This window comes from Ranitomeya variabilis, chromosome 1 (assembly GCF_051348905.1).
Source record: "Ranitomeya variabilis isolate aRanVar5 chromosome 1, aRanVar5.hap1, whole genome shotgun sequence".
Lineage (NCBI taxonomy): Eukaryota > Metazoa > Chordata > Amphibia > Anura > Dendrobatidae > Ranitomeya > Ranitomeya variabilis.
Genome location: NC_135232.1, coordinates 671,925,533 through 671,944,557, shown reverse-complemented (window position 1 = coordinate 671,944,557; position 19,025 = coordinate 671,925,533). Strand labels below are relative to the sequence as shown.

General features: G+C 42.0%; 1 protein-coding gene across 1 annotated transcript in view; it reads left to right on the top strand.

Moving 5' to 3' along the window:
- TYRO3 (TYRO3 protein tyrosine kinase) overlaps positions 1-19,025 on the top strand; it is a 217,561-nt gene that overhangs the window by 75,446 nt on the left and 123,090 nt on the right. The window contains exon 5 of the mRNA XM_077264230.1: positions 14,497-14,583. Within this exon, the coding sequence (XP_077120345.1) occupies positions 14,497-14,583 (87 nt within the window). The remainder of the gene's footprint in view (positions 1-14,496; positions 14,584-19,025) is intronic.

The window sequence follows — 19,025 nt, the reverse complement described above, 5'->3', positions numbered from 1 at the left end:
TGGAATCCAAGTCGCTGATTCGTCTCGCCAGCTGCCGGTCATGGCTGCCGCGACCAATCAGCGACGGCCACAGTCCGATTAGTCCCTCCATACTCCCCGCAGTCACTGCTCACACAGGGTTAATGCCAGCGGTAACGGACCGCGTTATGCCGCGGGTAACTCAATCCGTTACCGCCGCTATTAACCCTTTGTGACCAAGTTTTACTATTGATGCTGCCTATGTAGCGTCAATAGTAAAAACATCTAATGTTAAAAATAATAAAAAAAATAAAAAATCATTATATACTCACCTTCCGCCACCTTTACCGCTCCTCGCGATGCTGCGGTGACAGCTCCATGCAAGCGGCAGGTTCCGGTGGCAAGGATGGTATACGAGAAGGACCTGCCATGACGTCACGGTCATGTGACCGCGACGTCATCACAAGTCCTGCGCGAGAAGGACCTGCCATGACGTCATGGTCATGTGACCGCGACGTCTTTGCAGGTCCTGCGCTCATACCAACCCTGGGACCGGAAGCTGCCAAGTGCACCGCACACAGGCGACAGTACTACAATGGGCCCTCGGAAGGTGAGTATATGTTTATCTTTTATTTTTTAACCTGTGACATATGTGGCTGGGCAATATACTACCTGACTGGCCAATATACTACGTGGCTGGGCAATATACTACGTGGCTCTGTGCTGTATACTACGTCGCTGTGCAATATACTACGTGGCTCTGTGCTGTATACTATGTCACTGGGCAATATACTACGTGGCTGGGCAATATACTACGTGGCTGGGCAATATACTACGTGGCTGGGCAATATACTACGTGGCTGGACAATATACTACGTGGCTGGGCAATATACTACGTGGCTGGGCAATATACTACGTGGCTGGGCAATATACTACGTGGCTGGGCAATATACTACGTGGCTGGGCAATATACTACGTGGCTCTGTGCTGTATACTATGTCACTGGGCAATATACTACGTGGCTGGGCAATATACTACGTGGCTGGGCAATATACTACGTGGCTGGGCAATATACTATGTGGCTGGGCAATATACTATGTGGCTGGGCAATATACTATGTGGCTGGGCAATATACTATGTGGCTGGGCAATATACTATGTGGCTGGGCAATATACTATGTGGCTGGGCAATATACTATGTGGCTGGGCAATATACTATGTGGCTGGGCAATATACTATGTGGCTGGGCAATATACTATGTGGCTGGGCAATATACTATGTGGCTGGGCAATATACTATGTGGCTGGGCAATATACTATGTGGCTGGGCAATATACTATGTGGCTGGGCAATATACTATGTGGCTGGGCAATATACTATGTGGCTGGGCAATATACTATGTGGCTGGGCAATATACTATGTGGCTGGGCAATATACTATGTGGCTGGGCAATATACTATGTGGCTGGGCAATATACTATGTGGCTGGGCAATATACTATGTGGCTGGGCAATATACTATGTGGCTGGGCAATATACTATGTGGCTGGGCAATATACTATGTGGCTGGGCAATATACTATGTGGCTGGGCAATATACTATGTGGCTGGGCAATATACTATGTGGCTGGGCAATATACTATGTGGCTGGGCAATATACTATGTGGCTGGGCAATATACTATGTGGCTGGGCAATATACTATGTGGCTGGGCAATATACTATGTGGCTGGGCAATATACTATGTGGCTGGGCAATATACTATGTGGCTGGGCAATATACTATGTGGCTGGGCAATATACTATGTGGCTGGGCAATATACTATGTGGCTGGGCAATATACTATGTGGCTGGGCAATATACTACGTGGACATGCATATTCTAGAATACCCGATGCATTAGAATCGGGCCACCATCTAGTCTTACTCATAAAAGATAGACTGCAGGCTTACTGCCCATTAGTCTATTTGGAGAGAAATGGAGTAATGAGGAGCATGGAGAGAAAACAAGCTGAGGAAGAAATAAAAAGATTGTGCGGAGCTTTCTAACAAGTCATTGACCTCACCTCAAAGCTAGTTCACATCAAGAGAGCTCAGTTTTGTAGAATTTCTTTGATGCTGCTGCAGTTTTTCTCTGTATGCAAACAATGATGAGGAGCAGGAATCCTTCTCTGTGTGGCGTACTGTGTATGGCAGACACATCAGCTTGTTTCCTCCTGCAGCTCAGAGTGGATTGAAAACTAGAGCGTGCAGAGGGGAAAAGTGGTGAAAATGCAGGCTATAAGTGATATAATGGCCAATAGTACATACAGATAGTTAACCCCTTAAAGGGTTTGTCCAGTCTTGGGGCTCAAGTATGCAGTCACTCTGTGACTGCAGATTTGTGAATCCTTACAGCGTGCACAATGCGCGCTGTCAGGATTCTTAGTAGGCGGGAGCAAGAGGTCATGTGACCGCAAGTAATCAATTTACATACTTCCGGCCACATTCTGACTAGACATGTGCACCTTCACTCAGTTGTATTTAGGGAGGCTGCTCACGTCTAGTCGGTACATGACAGTATGTATGAAAACCATGCAAGCTGTTCCCCAGCACTAGAGAATCCTGACTGCACACTGTGAGGGTTTACAAGTCTGCACTTACATAGTCACTGCAAACTTGAACCCCAAACCTGGACAGCCCCTTATAAGCTGTATTTGTATAAAACCAGAGACCTTTATCCCTCGCATTGCTGTTATTATTGATCTTTATTCCAGCTAGAAATATGTACGGTATAGCTTTTTAGTTGTGCTGCATAGATTTCCTTCTCTGTGGGATACGTCTTGAAGCCCTTCATCCACAGGAGATCAAGGCCGTTTATAATTATGGTCTTTGCGGCAATACCTTTGGGGAGAACACTAAATAGGTAATTAAAAACACTAATTTCAAAATGCTAATTTCTATTTTAGAACTGCATCCATTAAGAACAGTATTACATTACTTCAATCAGGCATCAGTTTAGCCTGTTAGTTTTTACGACTAATATCTTGATGTATATCATTATGAATTGTATTTTTGGTTTCAATTTTTTATTTTTTTTGCAATGAAATGCAAAGTGGTGCAAAATAAAAAGGTGATAAAAACTTCTCTTCAAATGCATTTTATTAATCCTATTAATTTTTGTGTTAGGGTTTTCATTTTTTGCTCCCCTTCTTCCCAGAGCCATAACTTTTTTATTTTTGGTCAATATGGCCATGTGAGGGCTTATTTTTTGCGGGACGAGTTTTTTATTTTTAACATATTGTGTACTGGAAAATGGGGGAAAAAAATTCAAAGTGTGGTGAAATTGAAAAAGAAGTGCAATTCCACAATTGTTTTTTGTTTTACTTTTTTTTACTATGTTCATTAATGCTAAATCTGCCATTGTGATTCTCCAGGTCATTATGAGTTCATAGACACCAAACATGTCTAGGTTCTTTTTTATGTAAGTTTAAAAAAAACTTTACTAAGGCTGGTTTCACACTTGCGTTTTGATCTGCAGCGTTTGTACAGAAAAAAACGCATGCGTTTTTTCCCCCTATGTTTAACATTAAAAACGCATGCGGTTTTTTTGTACGCATTTGGCCGTGTTTAACTACGCATGCGTTTTTTTGCTGCATGCGTTCTGTCGCAGAAATGCAACATGTAGTAATTTCTAGAGGCGTTTTTTTGCCGCAAAAAAAAGCATGCATTTTTTTGCGGCAAAAAAACGTATTGTTGTCTATGTAAACGTATGCGTTTTTAAGCACATGCGTTTGCTTGCGTTAAAAACGCATGCGTTTTTATAGAAAAAAAACAAGAATACACCCTGATAAGCCACCCCCCACCATCAAGGTGATAAAGGGATCCTACCCCTAACCCTAACCCTAACAATATGAAAGTGAATACTCTACGAGTTAATATTTTTAGTACTCTATAGCAATACCGTATATCTTGGGGTGTCCACATTGAACAAAGCTTTTTATTAGAAGAATGTCCTGGTCACCAGGTCAACATAATAGCCAATCCCTATGGATCCCTAGGATCCCTAGGGTTAGGGTTTGGATCCCTAGGGTTAGGGTTAGGGGTAGGGTTAGGGTTAGGGGGGGGTGGCTTATCAGTGACCTGGTGACCAGGACATTCTTCTAATAAAAAGCTACCCCTAACCCTATCCCTAGGGATCCAAACCCTAACCCTACCCCTAACACTAACCCTAACCCTAGTTGATTTTGATGATTGGCAGCTGTCACACACTTCTCAGCATGCGTTTCAAAAACGCAAACGCATGAAAAAACGCATGTAAACGCGTCAAAACGCCGCTTTTTTTTTACCGCATGCAAAAACGCATGCGTCTAAAAAAGCAGCGTTTGTACGCGTTTACATGCGTTTTTTCACCACCTGCATTTTTTTTTTAAACGCTGCGTTTATAAACGCAAATGTGAAACCAGCCTAAGTTTGTTAAAAAAAAATTGGGCCATTTTCTGAGACCCTTAGCTTCTCCATTTTTCGTGATCTCGGGTTTGGTGAAGGCTTATTTTTCATGTGCCGAGCTGACATTTTAAATGATACTATTTTGGTGTAGATACAGTATTTGATCACCCATTATTACATCTTAATATCAATGTTGCGGCGACCAAAAAAACGTGATTCTGGCTTTTTGACTTTTTTTCTCGTTACGCCATTTAGTGATTGGGTTCATTCTTTTTTATTTAGAAATCGGGCAATTCTGAACGCGGCGATACCAAATATGTGTATGTTTTGATTTTTTATTGTTTTATTTTGAATGGGGCAAAAGGGGGGTGATTTGAACTTTTATTTAATTTTTTCATGTTTTTTATATTTTTAAAAAACTTTTTTTTTTTTTTGGCATGCTTCAATAGTCTCCATGGGAGACTAGAAGCTGCCATAACCCGATCACCTCTGCTACGTACAGGCGAAGATTGAATTACCTGTATGTAGCAGAATTGCTAACTTGAGAAGAGTGCTCATAACAATCCAGCAGTAACAACCATAGAGGTCTGCTGGAGACCTCTGGTTGTCATGCCAGCCCATTGGCGACCCACGGTCATGTGACATAGGCACCAATGGGCGGGTTTCCGGCGTGCTTGCCAGAAGCGTGTGTTTAATGCTGCTGTCAGAGTTTGAGAGCATCATTTAATGGGTTAACAGCTGCGTGTGGATCACGATTCCTCCCGCGGCTGTTAGAGGCACAAGTCAGCTGTTCAAAACAGCTGACATATGCCGGAAAAGTTGTGGGCTTACCGTCGGAGCCCACATCAAAGGGAGGGAGTCCGACATCGGTGTACTATTATGCCCAACGTCGGAAAAGGGTTAAAGAGGTAACTAAACTTTTAATTATTGATCAGCCTTTGTAAAGTTATACATTTTTGTGATATACTTTATTGCCTTATTTTACATCCTTCTGTCCCAAACACCAGGCTGTTTTTGCTATTTTAACTGCATGGCTCAAGAAAACCTATACCCTGTTTAATGCTGTTTACTATCAGGGTCCAGGACTTTTCCTGTCTGAACCTCTCTGTCCCCTTCTCAAACACTCATGGAGTAAAGTTTGAAACACAAATTGTTTGCAAATAGAGGATTATTGCTTATGAACATTTGAAAGCAGACTAAGGAGCTGAAACTAGTCTGTTATTAAACACCATATTATAAGGCTATATTCACATGTCCAGTAATCATTTATTAGAACGAATCAGTTTTTTTGCTTTCTGGAGGTGGAAAAATAAATATTTAACATATTCACATATGTGAACTTTGAAGCAATCATCTCTTAAAAAAATTAAATAAATAATAATGCCACATAAATAGTGCCACATCTGTCTATAGGTTGCATCTGGTATTGCTTTTCAGTTGCAGTAAAGAAAATCTGTAAGCTGGTTATTGCTATTAAATTTGAGAGCAGCATAATATAGGTCAAGGGAATCTGATCCCAGCGATGTATGACTTACTAGGCTGTATGCTGTAGTTTCAACGGGATTGGTGTTTTATCAGCAGAAGATTAGCACTGGAGGACTAGGTATCATGTGCACAGCAGTCCAGGTAATCTCTGCCATACATCATGCTGCTCTCAAATTACATGGCAAAAACCTGCGACAGATTCCCTTTAAAGTTAAGTGACCCGTGCTACAATTCTAAACATGACCTGTGTACAGTTGAGGTGCTGATTTCTAAAGAAAAGGGCTTTGTTTTTCTAATTAAAAACAAACCCTTTTTAACCATTCAGTAAAGTTTTTCTTAAAGCCTCCATACACATTAGACTAACGTCTGACGAATTCTCTGATGTTGGCAGGCTCGTCTAACAGTTTAATGTGCATGGGAACCCCCTAACTCTTCCTCGACTTATGTCAACAGTGGTGTAACTAGAGTCCAGGGGCTCCAGTGCAAAATTTGGACCTGCCCCCCCCCCCCCTGCATGTGGGTCAGATGTTTGGGCCCTTGTAGTGTTCTAAATCCTAGAACACCATATGAGTTCACCTGCCCCCTTTCATCATGTACTAATGTCTCTCATCCTAGGCCCTTTCCAAGTATATGTCTCAGTCTATCCTGGGACCCTTTCTGGTATGCATGTCCCTCTTTCCAGTGCATATGTCTCCCACCCTGGTATATATGTCCCCCAACTTGGTATATATCCCCCAACCTGGGTCCGTTCCTGGTATATATTTCCCCCTTCTTGGTATATATGTCCCCCTTCCTGGGCCTCTTCATAGTATATACACTCACCGGCCACTTTATTAGGTACACCATGCTAGTAACAGGTTGGACCCCCTTTTGCCTTCAGAACTGCCTCAATTCTTCGTGGCATAGATTCAACAAGGTGCTGGATGCATTCCTCAGAGATTTTGGTCCATATTGACATGATGGCATCACACAGTTGCCGCAGATTTGTCGGCTGCACATCCCAAAGATGCTCCATACAAGGCAGGATGGATCCATGCTTTCATGTTGTTTACGCCAAATTCTGACCCTACCATCCGAATGTCGCAGCAGAAATCGAGACTCATCAGACCAAGCAACGTTTTTCCAATCTTCTACTGTCCAATTTCGATGAGCTTGTACAAATTGTAGCCTCAGTTTCCTGTTCTTAGCTGAAAGGAGTGGTACCCGGTGTGGTCTTCTGCTGCTGTAGCCCATCTGCCTCAAAGTTCGACGCACTGTGCGTTCAGAGATGCTCTTAGGCCTACCTTGGTTGTAACGGGTGGCGATTTGAGTCACTGTTGCCTTTCTATCAGCTCGAACCAGTCTGCCCATTCTCCTCTGACCTCTGGCATTAACAAGGCATTTCCGCCCACAGAACTGCCGCTCACTGGATTTTTTTTCTTTTTCGGACCATTCTCTGTAAACCCTAGAGATGGTTGTGCGTGAAAATCCCAGTAGATCAGCAGTTTCTGAAATACTCAGACCAGCCCTTCTGGCACCAACAACCATGCCACGTTCAAAGGCACTCAAATCACCTTTCTTCCCCATACTGATGCTCGGTTTGAACTGCAGGAGATTGTCTTGACCATGTCTACATGCCTAAATGCACTGAGTTGCCGCCATGTGATTGGCTGATTAGAAATTAAGTGTTAACAAGAAGTTGGACAGGTGTACCTAATAAAGTGGCCGGTGAGTGTATGTCCTCCATTCTGGGTCCCTTCTTTTTATATATATATATATATTCCCCATCCTGGATCCGTTCTTGGCAATTATGTTCCCCTTCCTGGCATATATGCCCCTCCTTCCTGTTATACATGTCCTCTATCGTGGGTCCCTACCTGGTATAGTTATCCCCTTTCCTGGTATATATGTGCCCCATCCTAGACCACTTTCTGATATGTATGTCCTCCGTTCTACCTCTGCATAAAAAAAACAAAAAAGCATTCTTCTCGCTTTCCTCTGACGATGTTCAGAGGCCGGCAGCAGGCATTGGCATGCCTGCTACGCCAATGCCTGCCATGCCAACATTAGCTGCCAGGCCTTTGATAGGCTACAATACGTTCTGCCAGCCTAGGGAGCCGGAGGGTTTCTATACTGCAATACACTTCAGCTGGATGTGCGTTCTTGGACACACATAAACCTGAAATAGGAGCTGGCATTGGCGGTCCCCACTGCTGCAAAGGTTTGGTCTTGGTTGCACACTCTGCGACCGGCATCGTTATGCCTTTGGATGTCAGGAAGATGAGAAGACAGCATGTCCGATTTCAAACTGATGATCCTTTTGTTCTCTGCAAGATAAACAGCTCTCAATGGCATCTTGCCACCTTGGGACTCTTGGGACTCTGCAGAGAACAGCACTATTCCTGTGTATGGAGGAGTCGAGAGGCATAGCTCCCTCCCAGCTAAACCATCATTCGGGTGAAAGCTACCTTATTGTGCATGGGACTCTAGTGTGTGTGTATGTATATGTGTGTATATATATATATATATATATACACACACACACACACACACACACACACACACACACACACACACACACACATACCTATATATATATATATATATATATATATATATATATATATATATATATAAATAAACTTGGCATGGAAGTACTCAAAAAGGTGTTGGAGAAGCTTAAAGGGAATCTGTCACCATATTTGACCATATCTAAACTATTAATATGGGCAGTTTACAGGCCGCTGAAGACAGTCCTCCCTTTGTGTCTCATATCAGATATGTTGTTGCTGAGAAAATCATCTTTTATCATTTTTATAAATGACGTCTCCCAGGCTCTAGGGAGGATGGTGTCTGGAGATAACTCTGCCTCCAGAGATCATAGCTCTCCCTTCATGTAAAACAAGCTCTGGAGGCAGAGTTATCTCCAGACACCATCCTCCCTAGAGCTTGGAAGAGGTCATTTATATAAAGTGATAAGAGGATTTATCCTTAACAACATATCTGATATGAGACACACAGGGTGGACGGTTTTCAGCATAACCTGTATGTGCATATTAATAGATTAGATAACTCAAATGTAGTGACAGATTCCCTTGAAAAAGACAAGGAAAAAAAAAGCCAGAGAACCTGTATGTCTCGCTGTACTAGCAAACAACATCTGCTAATTCAACTGTTTCCTCATTTCTTCCACAAAGCAGCTAGAAAAACCTGAAAATTTCCCTTTGTCCTTGTTTCGGTTTATTCTGCTCTATTTATTCCGACAATGGCACCCTTTTCTTCACTCTCTACAGATGCAACTGCTTCGTCATGTGCAGGAAAAAAAATCACATTGGTTAGACGTAATAAAAAGAGCATCTCCACCCAAAATAAAAATGTGGTTCTGTCTATTGTAGTTGTAGTAATAGTCTGATTCACTTCCAAAACTTTTTTACTTTTAATGACTTCCTCAAGCATGCACAAGTAGAGATGGTGTCCAATAACAAATATGTAAAGATGGGAAATATCCCTTAAAATGGGTTATCCAGGACTGTATTAATTTTTAACTGTGGGCCTTAACCTCTGCAGGCACAGAGAGGTCACAGACTGCTCCTGCGGCTTCTGCTGATGTCCTGTCGATAGAGCAATGGCTTCTTTTCTGCTCTGCTCTTTTGGCAGGGGTTGACTGCCGACGATGACTAGATGCTGGAAGCTGGCTGTCAATCAGCATGATGTCTACAGTTACACCCCATCGACAGAGTAGCCAGGAAGAAAATGAGCTGCTCTGTTGAGGTGGAGCAGCTGAATCACCAACGGGAGCGGTCGGTGATCTCTCTGTGCCAGCATTGGACAGAACTGGAAGGTAGTTAGCAACCCTAACCCTAAGTCCTGGATAATCCCTTTAATGTATTTCTCTAGCCGGCAGTTGTAAAATAAAATCGATTAGTAATATATACTATACATGGGGACAGAATGATCACATTCGCGATTTTGTTCTGTTCCAATCATTGTTAAGGAGCCTATGTAAACAGGCCCGTAAATAAACGCCAAACTGCTTGAACATAGCCATTTGACGCTCATTAGGGGGGTTTAACATTGCCTTTAGGCACTCGTTCTGTGTCCCAGTTGGGGGCTTATGTCCAAAAATGGGATCGGACGTATGCACCGATGGGGCACTAGACTATAATGGTGTCGGCGGAGTAAAAGTGTGCTCTGATGTGCACCATTTTTGGGTGTCTACACCTAGAGGTGGACATCCAGGTGAAGTAGACTACGTCTGGGTGTCCGCCACCATTAGGCGTATACGCTCATTTTGCAGTGAGTTTGGATGCAAGCCTCGACAGGGCCACTGAACAGGTGCCTAAATGTGATGTGAAAGGGTCTGAAGGGTCCATATAGCTCTGTCCTTATTCTGTTTTTCTTTTCCACTACTGTGTTTTCTGCTACAGCCATGAAAGAGGGACCGTGCCGCGGGTACCTTTCTTGCGCCGGGTCCGGAACTGTTGATGCTGTCTCCTCTGTTGTCTGGGGGAGAGTATAAAAGACCGGACCAATCATTGCAGGTGGAAGCAGGGTGCGTGGCTAAGGTTTTGAGGACGCAGCATGCGTGGAAACAGGGAGACTTGGCGAGAAGGGACAGCGTGCAGCAGGGAAAATGTGAGTGCTCCGTTCCGGGCTAGTAATTGCCGTGCGTGTGCTGCCAGAGCAAGACCGGGCACAGGACTGCCGTCTGCACTCCGACACACCAGTGTAAATTCGCCGGTCCACGATGGGATTGGACAGTGCAGTGGCTCCCACTCCTTCAGCCACGTCAGTATATGGACTAGGGGCTCAGCGGACGGTACCGGAGACAAACCGCTGCCGCCAGAAGATGGATCATCTTTACCTGCCGGATCGTATTGGACAAACGCTGCGCCAGCCGTGGCTGGTGCCATCTCCTGCGCCGGGACAACTACGTCCTGATAAACATCTGACAGGATCTGTTAACCTCCAAGAACTGTCGACACCTTTTTCCACTGTTCTTTAACCCCTGCACATTATCCTTATTTTTGAACTGTTTACCTATCATCTGTTAACCTTTTACCTCCCTGTGTGGAGTACTACAGTGTTAATTAAAATTGTTAACCCTTGCTCTGTCTCCTGTCCGTCACTGCATCCCGCAACCTGCTGACAGCCATATCAACACCTCTGTTAGCAGACTGTGAATGATACAGCCCTCTCGCCTTTCCCACCAGTTACTACATAATGTCCAGCCCCAGTCGGAAGTTGAATTATATCCAAATAATTGCCTTAATTTAGTCTTCTGTGTCTGTCTGGAGCATAAACCAAAAATGAATTTTGTGGGAACCCTTTTAAATGATGCAGGAGTAATTAATACATTAAACCAAGGATCTGATGAAAACGTCATAAGTTGTAAGTCACTAAAGCCTACAAAATAGAAGAGGAGGCATCCTGCATTTTGTTGCTTTTCATCCCTCTGTGCTTTCAGCCGGTCTTATTACATTACACGTTAGTGGTTTTGGTTCGTTGATCCGCTCGCTTGTGACTTGATTGTATGTCATGTTCTACAAAATGTTTTGTACTTTTCCCAACAATCCAGCTAACACTTGCTTAGCGTTAAATTGTAAATGTGTGGGTTGCCAAGTTCACAAAATCATACAATAGAAGAAATTGGATGTGGTCCATTGTTTTGCTCTGTTGAACAAACAGGACAATGGACCTTAACTCAGTTGCTCTGAACCCTTTGTTCAGCATGTTTATGTGTTCCGGTGATTACGGCTGCTGAATAAATAATATTATTTATGAAAAATGCCATATTTTCTGCAGACCGTTATAATTATTGTGCTGCTATTGACTGGTTATATATTACATATTGCAATAATTTAATGGGAATCTATCAGAAGGATCACACCTCCTAATCAGTCTACATGAGCATGTAGATAAGCTGAATAAAAAATACCTTGATATCTGTGTTTTTATGCCAGAGAAATCCATGTTCTTAATATGTAAATGAGCTATTAAGATCTATGAGCCGGACATTGATCTCCCTGAGAATCTGCCTCCAAAATTTTTATTTATTTTTTTTTTTAAAAAGGGGCATTACCAGCAGGAGACATGTAATGACTGAGAGTCTGTTCTCGTGATCTCACTGCAGAGCTGTGTCTAATTATAACTGACACAGTACAGCATTAAACACATTTTCAGGTGTCCTCTCAATGCTTCAGCTGCCATCTCATAGGCAGTCAGTGTTGTAATACAGCAGACCTGAGAGCTGCTGCTGCAGACATGTTTGTAATGAGACAAAGTTCATTTCTACTCTGCTGTGTTAGTTACATGTCTCACACTGGTAAAGCCTGCTTTCATTTATAATAATCTCTGGAGGCAGATTCTAAGGGAGATCTATGTCCGGCCCAGAGATCTTAACAGCTCATTTATATTTTAGAAAAATGTGATTCTCTCTGGAATAAGACATCAGATCCCAGATATCAACGTATCACTTTATTCAGCTCCCTATGACCTACATGCCAATATAGACGGCTCAGGAGGGTTGATCCCACTGATGGATTCCCTTTACAGGTGGAGGATTTTCAGTAGTGCCATCTACTTGGACAAAGGGGTCATGTTTTGCTGTAAGTTTCCCTGTCATAACATTTACAGTCTCCCTACTCCTCCGGATCACAGGCAGACTCCTTTATGCCTTTCTGTATCCACCTCGAATATGTATTTTTGCAGGATAACGAAAATTTATGTCATTAGTATTAGGTGTCATTCACACAGCAAAGGCTTGGGTGTTATAATCTAGATCCATGCACTAATAGGTAATATAGGCCATGTGCATAAATTTGCTATTAGTTTGCAGTCAGATGTATGAGATCGGAACGCAGTGCACCGCCTTGCCGACAACTCTCCAAGTCTGAGCGAGACAGCTGCACAGAAATACATGAAGCCATCACGCTGGGGTCAGGAGAGTCACCAGCCAGTCTGTGGACTGCGTTCCAATCTCAGTCCAATTTAAATGTCCGTCTGATTGCGCCTTTAGTGAAAGCAATAAGAACAGCAATTGCCTGTAGCAACCAATACGTTTTATGCTCTTAGATTACAAAAAGGTTTGACAGAAGAATCTGCATTGGATTTGTTTTATAACCAACTCCTTCCCCCATCAATTTAAGGTATCCTCAGAAAATGACCTATTGTTTATATCGAGTTTCTTTGGTAAATGTATTTTTTAAGAGTTGTTTTTTTTTCATATCACAATCTGTATAAAAAGACGACAACAGCTACTGGGGATGTTTTAGACTCTTAAGTTTTTGTTCTGTGCAGAAAACTTTTCAGGACTTTCATTATCATCACAGGCAGAGTTACAATAACGGGTAACACCTCTATACACAGCTGATAATCCACCAATCACAATAGGCAATGTCACAGCTCCCCTGCTCCCCCTTCCTTCACAATGACTTTTGCACATACTCATTAGATGCTTCAGTACAAAAGAGCAGTCAGTCTATTGCTGATAATGTACATGCGCATTTCCTGCAGGAAGAATGAGTCTAGAATAACCCCAGCAGTCAGTGTGAAAATTGCAAGATTTAAATCAAATGTAAATGCGAATGTTCATGAGAATTATTTTAAAATCTTATCTCATTGGTTCTATACTCTGACAGATTAAAGCAGATTTTTGAGGACGGATCGGACTTATGCTGGAAGAACTGTACTCAAAAAGCTAACATATTGCATATTTTCTGGTCATGTCCTAAAATAATCAACCTGTGGAATGAAGTAGCTAATTTATTGAGCAATATTAACAACTCTGTAGTTGTATTGTCTCCTCAGCTGGTTTTGTTCTCGCTTGATTCAAATCGACTTCCCCCAAAATTAAATATCTCGCAAAACATCTACTTGCTGTAACAAAAATACTTATAGCATCTAAGTGGAAATCAATGGATGTTCCCTCCATTTCAGAAATAATGAATATAAGGTCTACCCATAATTCTTTTGAACATTCTTATGCTCTAAGAAACAATTCTTAAAAAAAAAAATATTATACCACATGGTCATCTTGGAACCTATTTCTTTCCTTAAGTCCGAATGCCCCCTTTTAGGTTAAAAGCTTTATTTGCCAAGAAGTAAAAGTACAATTACATATTTAACAAAGCAAATTTAAAATTTTTATTATAAATATTGTTTAAATAAGGATGATCTTTTCCCCTGTCCCTACTCTCCCTGTTTATCTGATCCAATCTTCTCCTATGCCTTTTTCTTTCCTTCCCCTTCCCCTCTTCCTTTCCTAACTTTTTCTTCCGCATTCTTTTCCTCTTGCATTAACCTTTTCTTTTCTCTGTTGATTCTTCTTTGCATATATTTTCTTACTTGTTTAATAGAACAAGTTTTACATCACTGTTATGTTTTATTACTCGCCTTATTGTCTATAACTATAATCCCCTTCCCATAAATTGTTAAAAAAATCCCCCCAATAAAAAGAATATTGTTGAAAATTGCAAGAATTCACATTTTTATTTTAATCATACATTTTTATTAAATTAAAAAATTTTGACATAAAAAAGATTTAAACCATCGTTCATTTTTTTGATGATACATTTCCTTTTTATAGTAGTGGTATTTAATAGACAGAATAGGGGTCTGACCACTACCAATAATGCTCTATTCATTTATATACAGGAATCCATCAGACTACTGTGTTCTCATGTGAGGCTCACAACTCCAAGGGGGTCTCTTCGTCCAGAGCTGCGATTGTTCATGTTAAAGGTGAGATTATTTTTATTGCAGTTTTGTCAAAAAATAAATAGATAAAATAAAGTAAAAATTGGTACGTCAAAATAAATACAGGTATACATTGTACAGGTACTTGTTGTGAGCAAATAATGTGATAAATTGTCTTAAGGCCCTGTCACACTGAGCATGCCATCGTGGGACTGGTTCAGAGTTAGGCCATAATTTTTACCTGCTGCGTTCAAAGCTGCTCTGTCTATATAAATGTCTATTTGGATGACCCTTTAATGAGTGCCATTAAACTACACAAAACCAAGTCAGGAGGGACACGGACCACTATCTGACCACTTATTGTTGCAATATATATTGTAAAGTGGCCACTTTTACATGTTTCCCTGTTTGCTTAAAGGGGTTTTCCTACAAAAAGAAAATTCTCACCTCTCTACTAGATAAGCCTCATCACCAGAGATCCCTCTGATGGCTCCTTTTGACTAAGAAAGATAGCAAAGCTGAGTTGGGAATCTTTATCAGTCCATTAGACTTTGAATAAAGTGACACTGCACATTTGAAGACCCGAGACCAGGGGACTCCAACCTGCAGCTCGAGAGCCACATGTGGCTCGCGCGCCCAAGATGCGTGGTTCGTGGCTGTCTACCATCTTGGTGCATTAGGTGTAGCAAACAGCTGTTAAGAGTAGATCTCTAGAGGGTGACTTTTGCATGTAGCCCTGCACAGAAGAGCAGATCTGAATAGGGGTAAGATAGGAAACCCGGCAGCTCGGCATACTGCCATGGTGTAAGTTCAGTGGAAAAACTTTGTCTGTCATTATACCGGTAATGGGGGCTTTGTGTGTCATTACTGTGAGTAGGGCAGGAGCTGGATGTGCCTCCCAACCCGCTCCCAGAGCTGCAAGTGGCTCTTAAGGTCAGAAAGGTTGGGGACCACTGCCCTAGACTATAAAAGCCACATATATGATGGCCACTTTTTCACTTCTATTGCCTTGGATAGAGTTATGGTGGACGCTTAAGAACTGTTGTCCCATTTGCCTTCCCTATAATTTGACAACAATGGAATCTGTGTCAAACTGTTAAGCACCCAAGTGCAGTATATTTCTAAAATGTTTGTAAGTCGACTGATCAAGTCTGCTTTAGACTTGAATAAAAACTTTTTAATGAACATTTCCTTTAGGAGCTAGAGTCTTCGCACTTACTCCACTATCAGCCGTTTTGTTTCCAAATTCAAGTCCTTTATTGCAGGCGTCCGATGGGAAATATGTAGAGACATTTCATGGATCAGTGATTGTACTTGTTCTGTAATTTTTCCACAGTTTACCAAAGATTTATTACTGAACATTTCTAGAAAAGATGTAAGAAACTCCATAAACTCCATATTCCACCCACATACTCAACACAAAGTGAAAACCCTGGTAAAATTATACTCGACTCACACATTTCTGCTAATTGAAACTTTTGAGCATGTTAAGCTTAGCAGCCGAGGCAGCAGATTTATAAATTGCCTCCAAATGTATCCATGCTTCACATAATCCCTTGTTGATTTTGTAAGTTTGCCCACTGACAGACATGAACAGTCTATAATTTTAAGGATAGTTTAATTTTAATATTGAGAGATAGAATATCAAAAATAAAACCCAGAAAATCACATTGTATAAATTATATATTGTATATTTATTTGCTATTTGCATTTTGCAGTGAGAAATAAGTATTTGACCCCTACCAACCATTAAGGGTATGTTTCCACGGTCCGTATTTGCTACGGATTGGACGTTGCGTACAGCCGCAGCGTCCAATCCGCAGCAGCCAGATGATACAGCACAGTAGATTAGATTTTATGAAATGCTATCTCCACTATGATTTCAAAGACACAGGTGGCAAACCTGCTTAAACGCACATGTGACATGTCTTTATAGACCGCAGCATGTCTATTTATCTTGCGGAGATGCTCAGGCTATGTGCACATGTTGAAATTTAGGAGAAAAACACAGGAGTAACTCGAATTCCAATATGTAAAAAAGATATTAATTTTTATTTAAACATATATTTAAAAACCATATATGTATGCATATGTGAACATGTTGCTGAATTGCCTCGGAAATTTCCACTGCAATTCTGCAACTCCCTGCCACGGGTAAAACGCATGCAGAATTGGCATGTGTTTTCACGCTAAACACTAGCGTTTTGCAAGCGTAATTAGCTTGCAGAATGCTAGCAATTTCCAAGCGATCTGTAGCATTGCTTGGAAAACTGATTGACGGGTTGGTCACACTTGTCAAACATAGTGTTTGACAAGTGTGACCAACTTTTTACTATTGATGCTGCCTTTGCAGCATCAATAGAAAAAACATATAATGTTAAAAAATAATTAAAAAAAATAAAAAAATTGTGATATTCTCACCTTCCGGCGGCCCCTGCAGCCTTCCCGCTCCTCGAGATGCTCCCAGCAGCTCCCGTTCCCAGTAATGCCTTGCGGCAATGACCCCAGATGACGTAGCATCACGCGAGACCACTACGTCATCACAGGTCATTGTCGCAAAGCATCACTGGGAACGGGAGCTGCAGGGAGCATCGCTAAGGTTTGAGCTGGATCTGGGGACCGCCACAAGGTGAGTATATAACTATTTTTTATCTGAATTATTTTTTAACAGGGATATGGTACCCAGGGCCTGGAGGAGAGTCTCCTTTCCTCCACACCTGCGTACCATGCGCACATGGTCCGCTTACTTTGCGTATGGTGGGCATAGCACCATGCTTAAAGTAAGCGGATCAATGCACTCCTATGTGTGCGGAATCGCCGCGATTCTGCACAAAGAATGAGCATGTTGCGTATTTTTCAGCGATGCGATTCCACAGCAGAAAAATATGCAGCATTAGCACAGCATTGCGGAATCTCATTGAATTCAATGGGCTGTGTTGTGTATGCGTTTTCGCAGCTGAAAACCGTGGCAAAAACACATACAATCCGCAACGTGTGCACATAGCCTCAGTCCCTGCAAGATAAATTACACAGTCTATGTATAAGATGCGGTGATTCCGCATGTGTTCAATGAACACATGCGGAATCACCGTGCATACCAAAGCCGGCAGCGCTTTGGACGGAGCTGCGTACAAAGTGCTGCCAAGCCTTACCATGGAAACATACCATTAGAGTTCTGGCTCCACAGACCTGTTAGACACTCCTAATAAACTTGTTACCTGTCTTACATAGTCACCTTTATAAAAGACTCCTGTCAACAGACTCAATTAATCAGTCAGACCCTAACCTCTACAACATGGGCAAGACCTATAAGCTTTTTAAGGATGTCAGGGACAAGATCATAGACCTGCACAAGGCTGGAATGGGCTACAATACAAAGACATAAGTAAGACGCTGTGTGAGAAGGAGACAACTGTTGGTGCAATAGTAAGAAAATGGAAGAAATACAAAATGACTGTCAATCGACATCGATCTGGGGGACCATGCAAAATCTCACCTCGTGGGGTATCCTTGATCATGAAGAAGGTGAGAGATCAGCCTAAAACTTCACAAGTGAACTTGTTAATGATCTCAAGGCAGCTGGGACCACAGTCACCAATAAAATCATTGCTAAAACATTACGCCATAAAGGTTTAAAATCCTGCATTGTCTGCAAGGTCCCCCAGCTCAAGAAGGCACATGTGCAGGCCCATCTGAAGTTTGCCAATAAACACCTGGATGATTCTATGAGTGATTGGGAGAAGGTGCTGTGGTAAGATGAGACAAAAATTGAGCTCTTTTGCATTAACTCAACTCGCCGTGTTTGGAGGAAGAGAAATGCTGCCTATGACCCAAAGAACACTGTCCCCACTGTCAAGCATGGAGGTGGAAACATTATGTTTTGGGAGTGTTTCTCTGCTAAGGGCACAGGACTACTTCACCGCATCAATGGGAGAATGGATGGAGCCATGTACTGTAAAATCCTGAGTGATCACCTCCTTCCCTCTGCCAGGACATTAAAAATGGGTCGTGGCTGGGCTTCCAGCAAGACAATGACCTAAAACATACAGCCAAGGCAACAAAGGAGTGGCTCGAAAAGAAGCACATTAAGGTCATGAGTGGCCTAGCCAGTCTCCAGACCTTAATCCCATAGAAAACTTATAGAGGGAGTTGAAGCTCCGAGTTACCAAGCAACAGCCTCAAAATCTTAACGATTTAGAGATGATCTGCAAAGAGGAGTGGACCAAAATTTCTCCTGACATGAGGGCAAACCTCATCATCAACTACAAAAAATGTCTGACTACTGTGCTTGCCAACAAGGGTTTTGCCACCAAGTATTAAGTCCTGTTTGCCAGAGGGATCAAATACTTATTTCTCACTGCAAAATAAAAATAAATTTATATAACTTATGCAATGTGATTTTCTGGATTTTATTTTTGATATTCTATCTCTCAATGTTAAAATTAACCTACCCTTATAGACTGTTCATGTCTTTGTCAGTGGGCAAA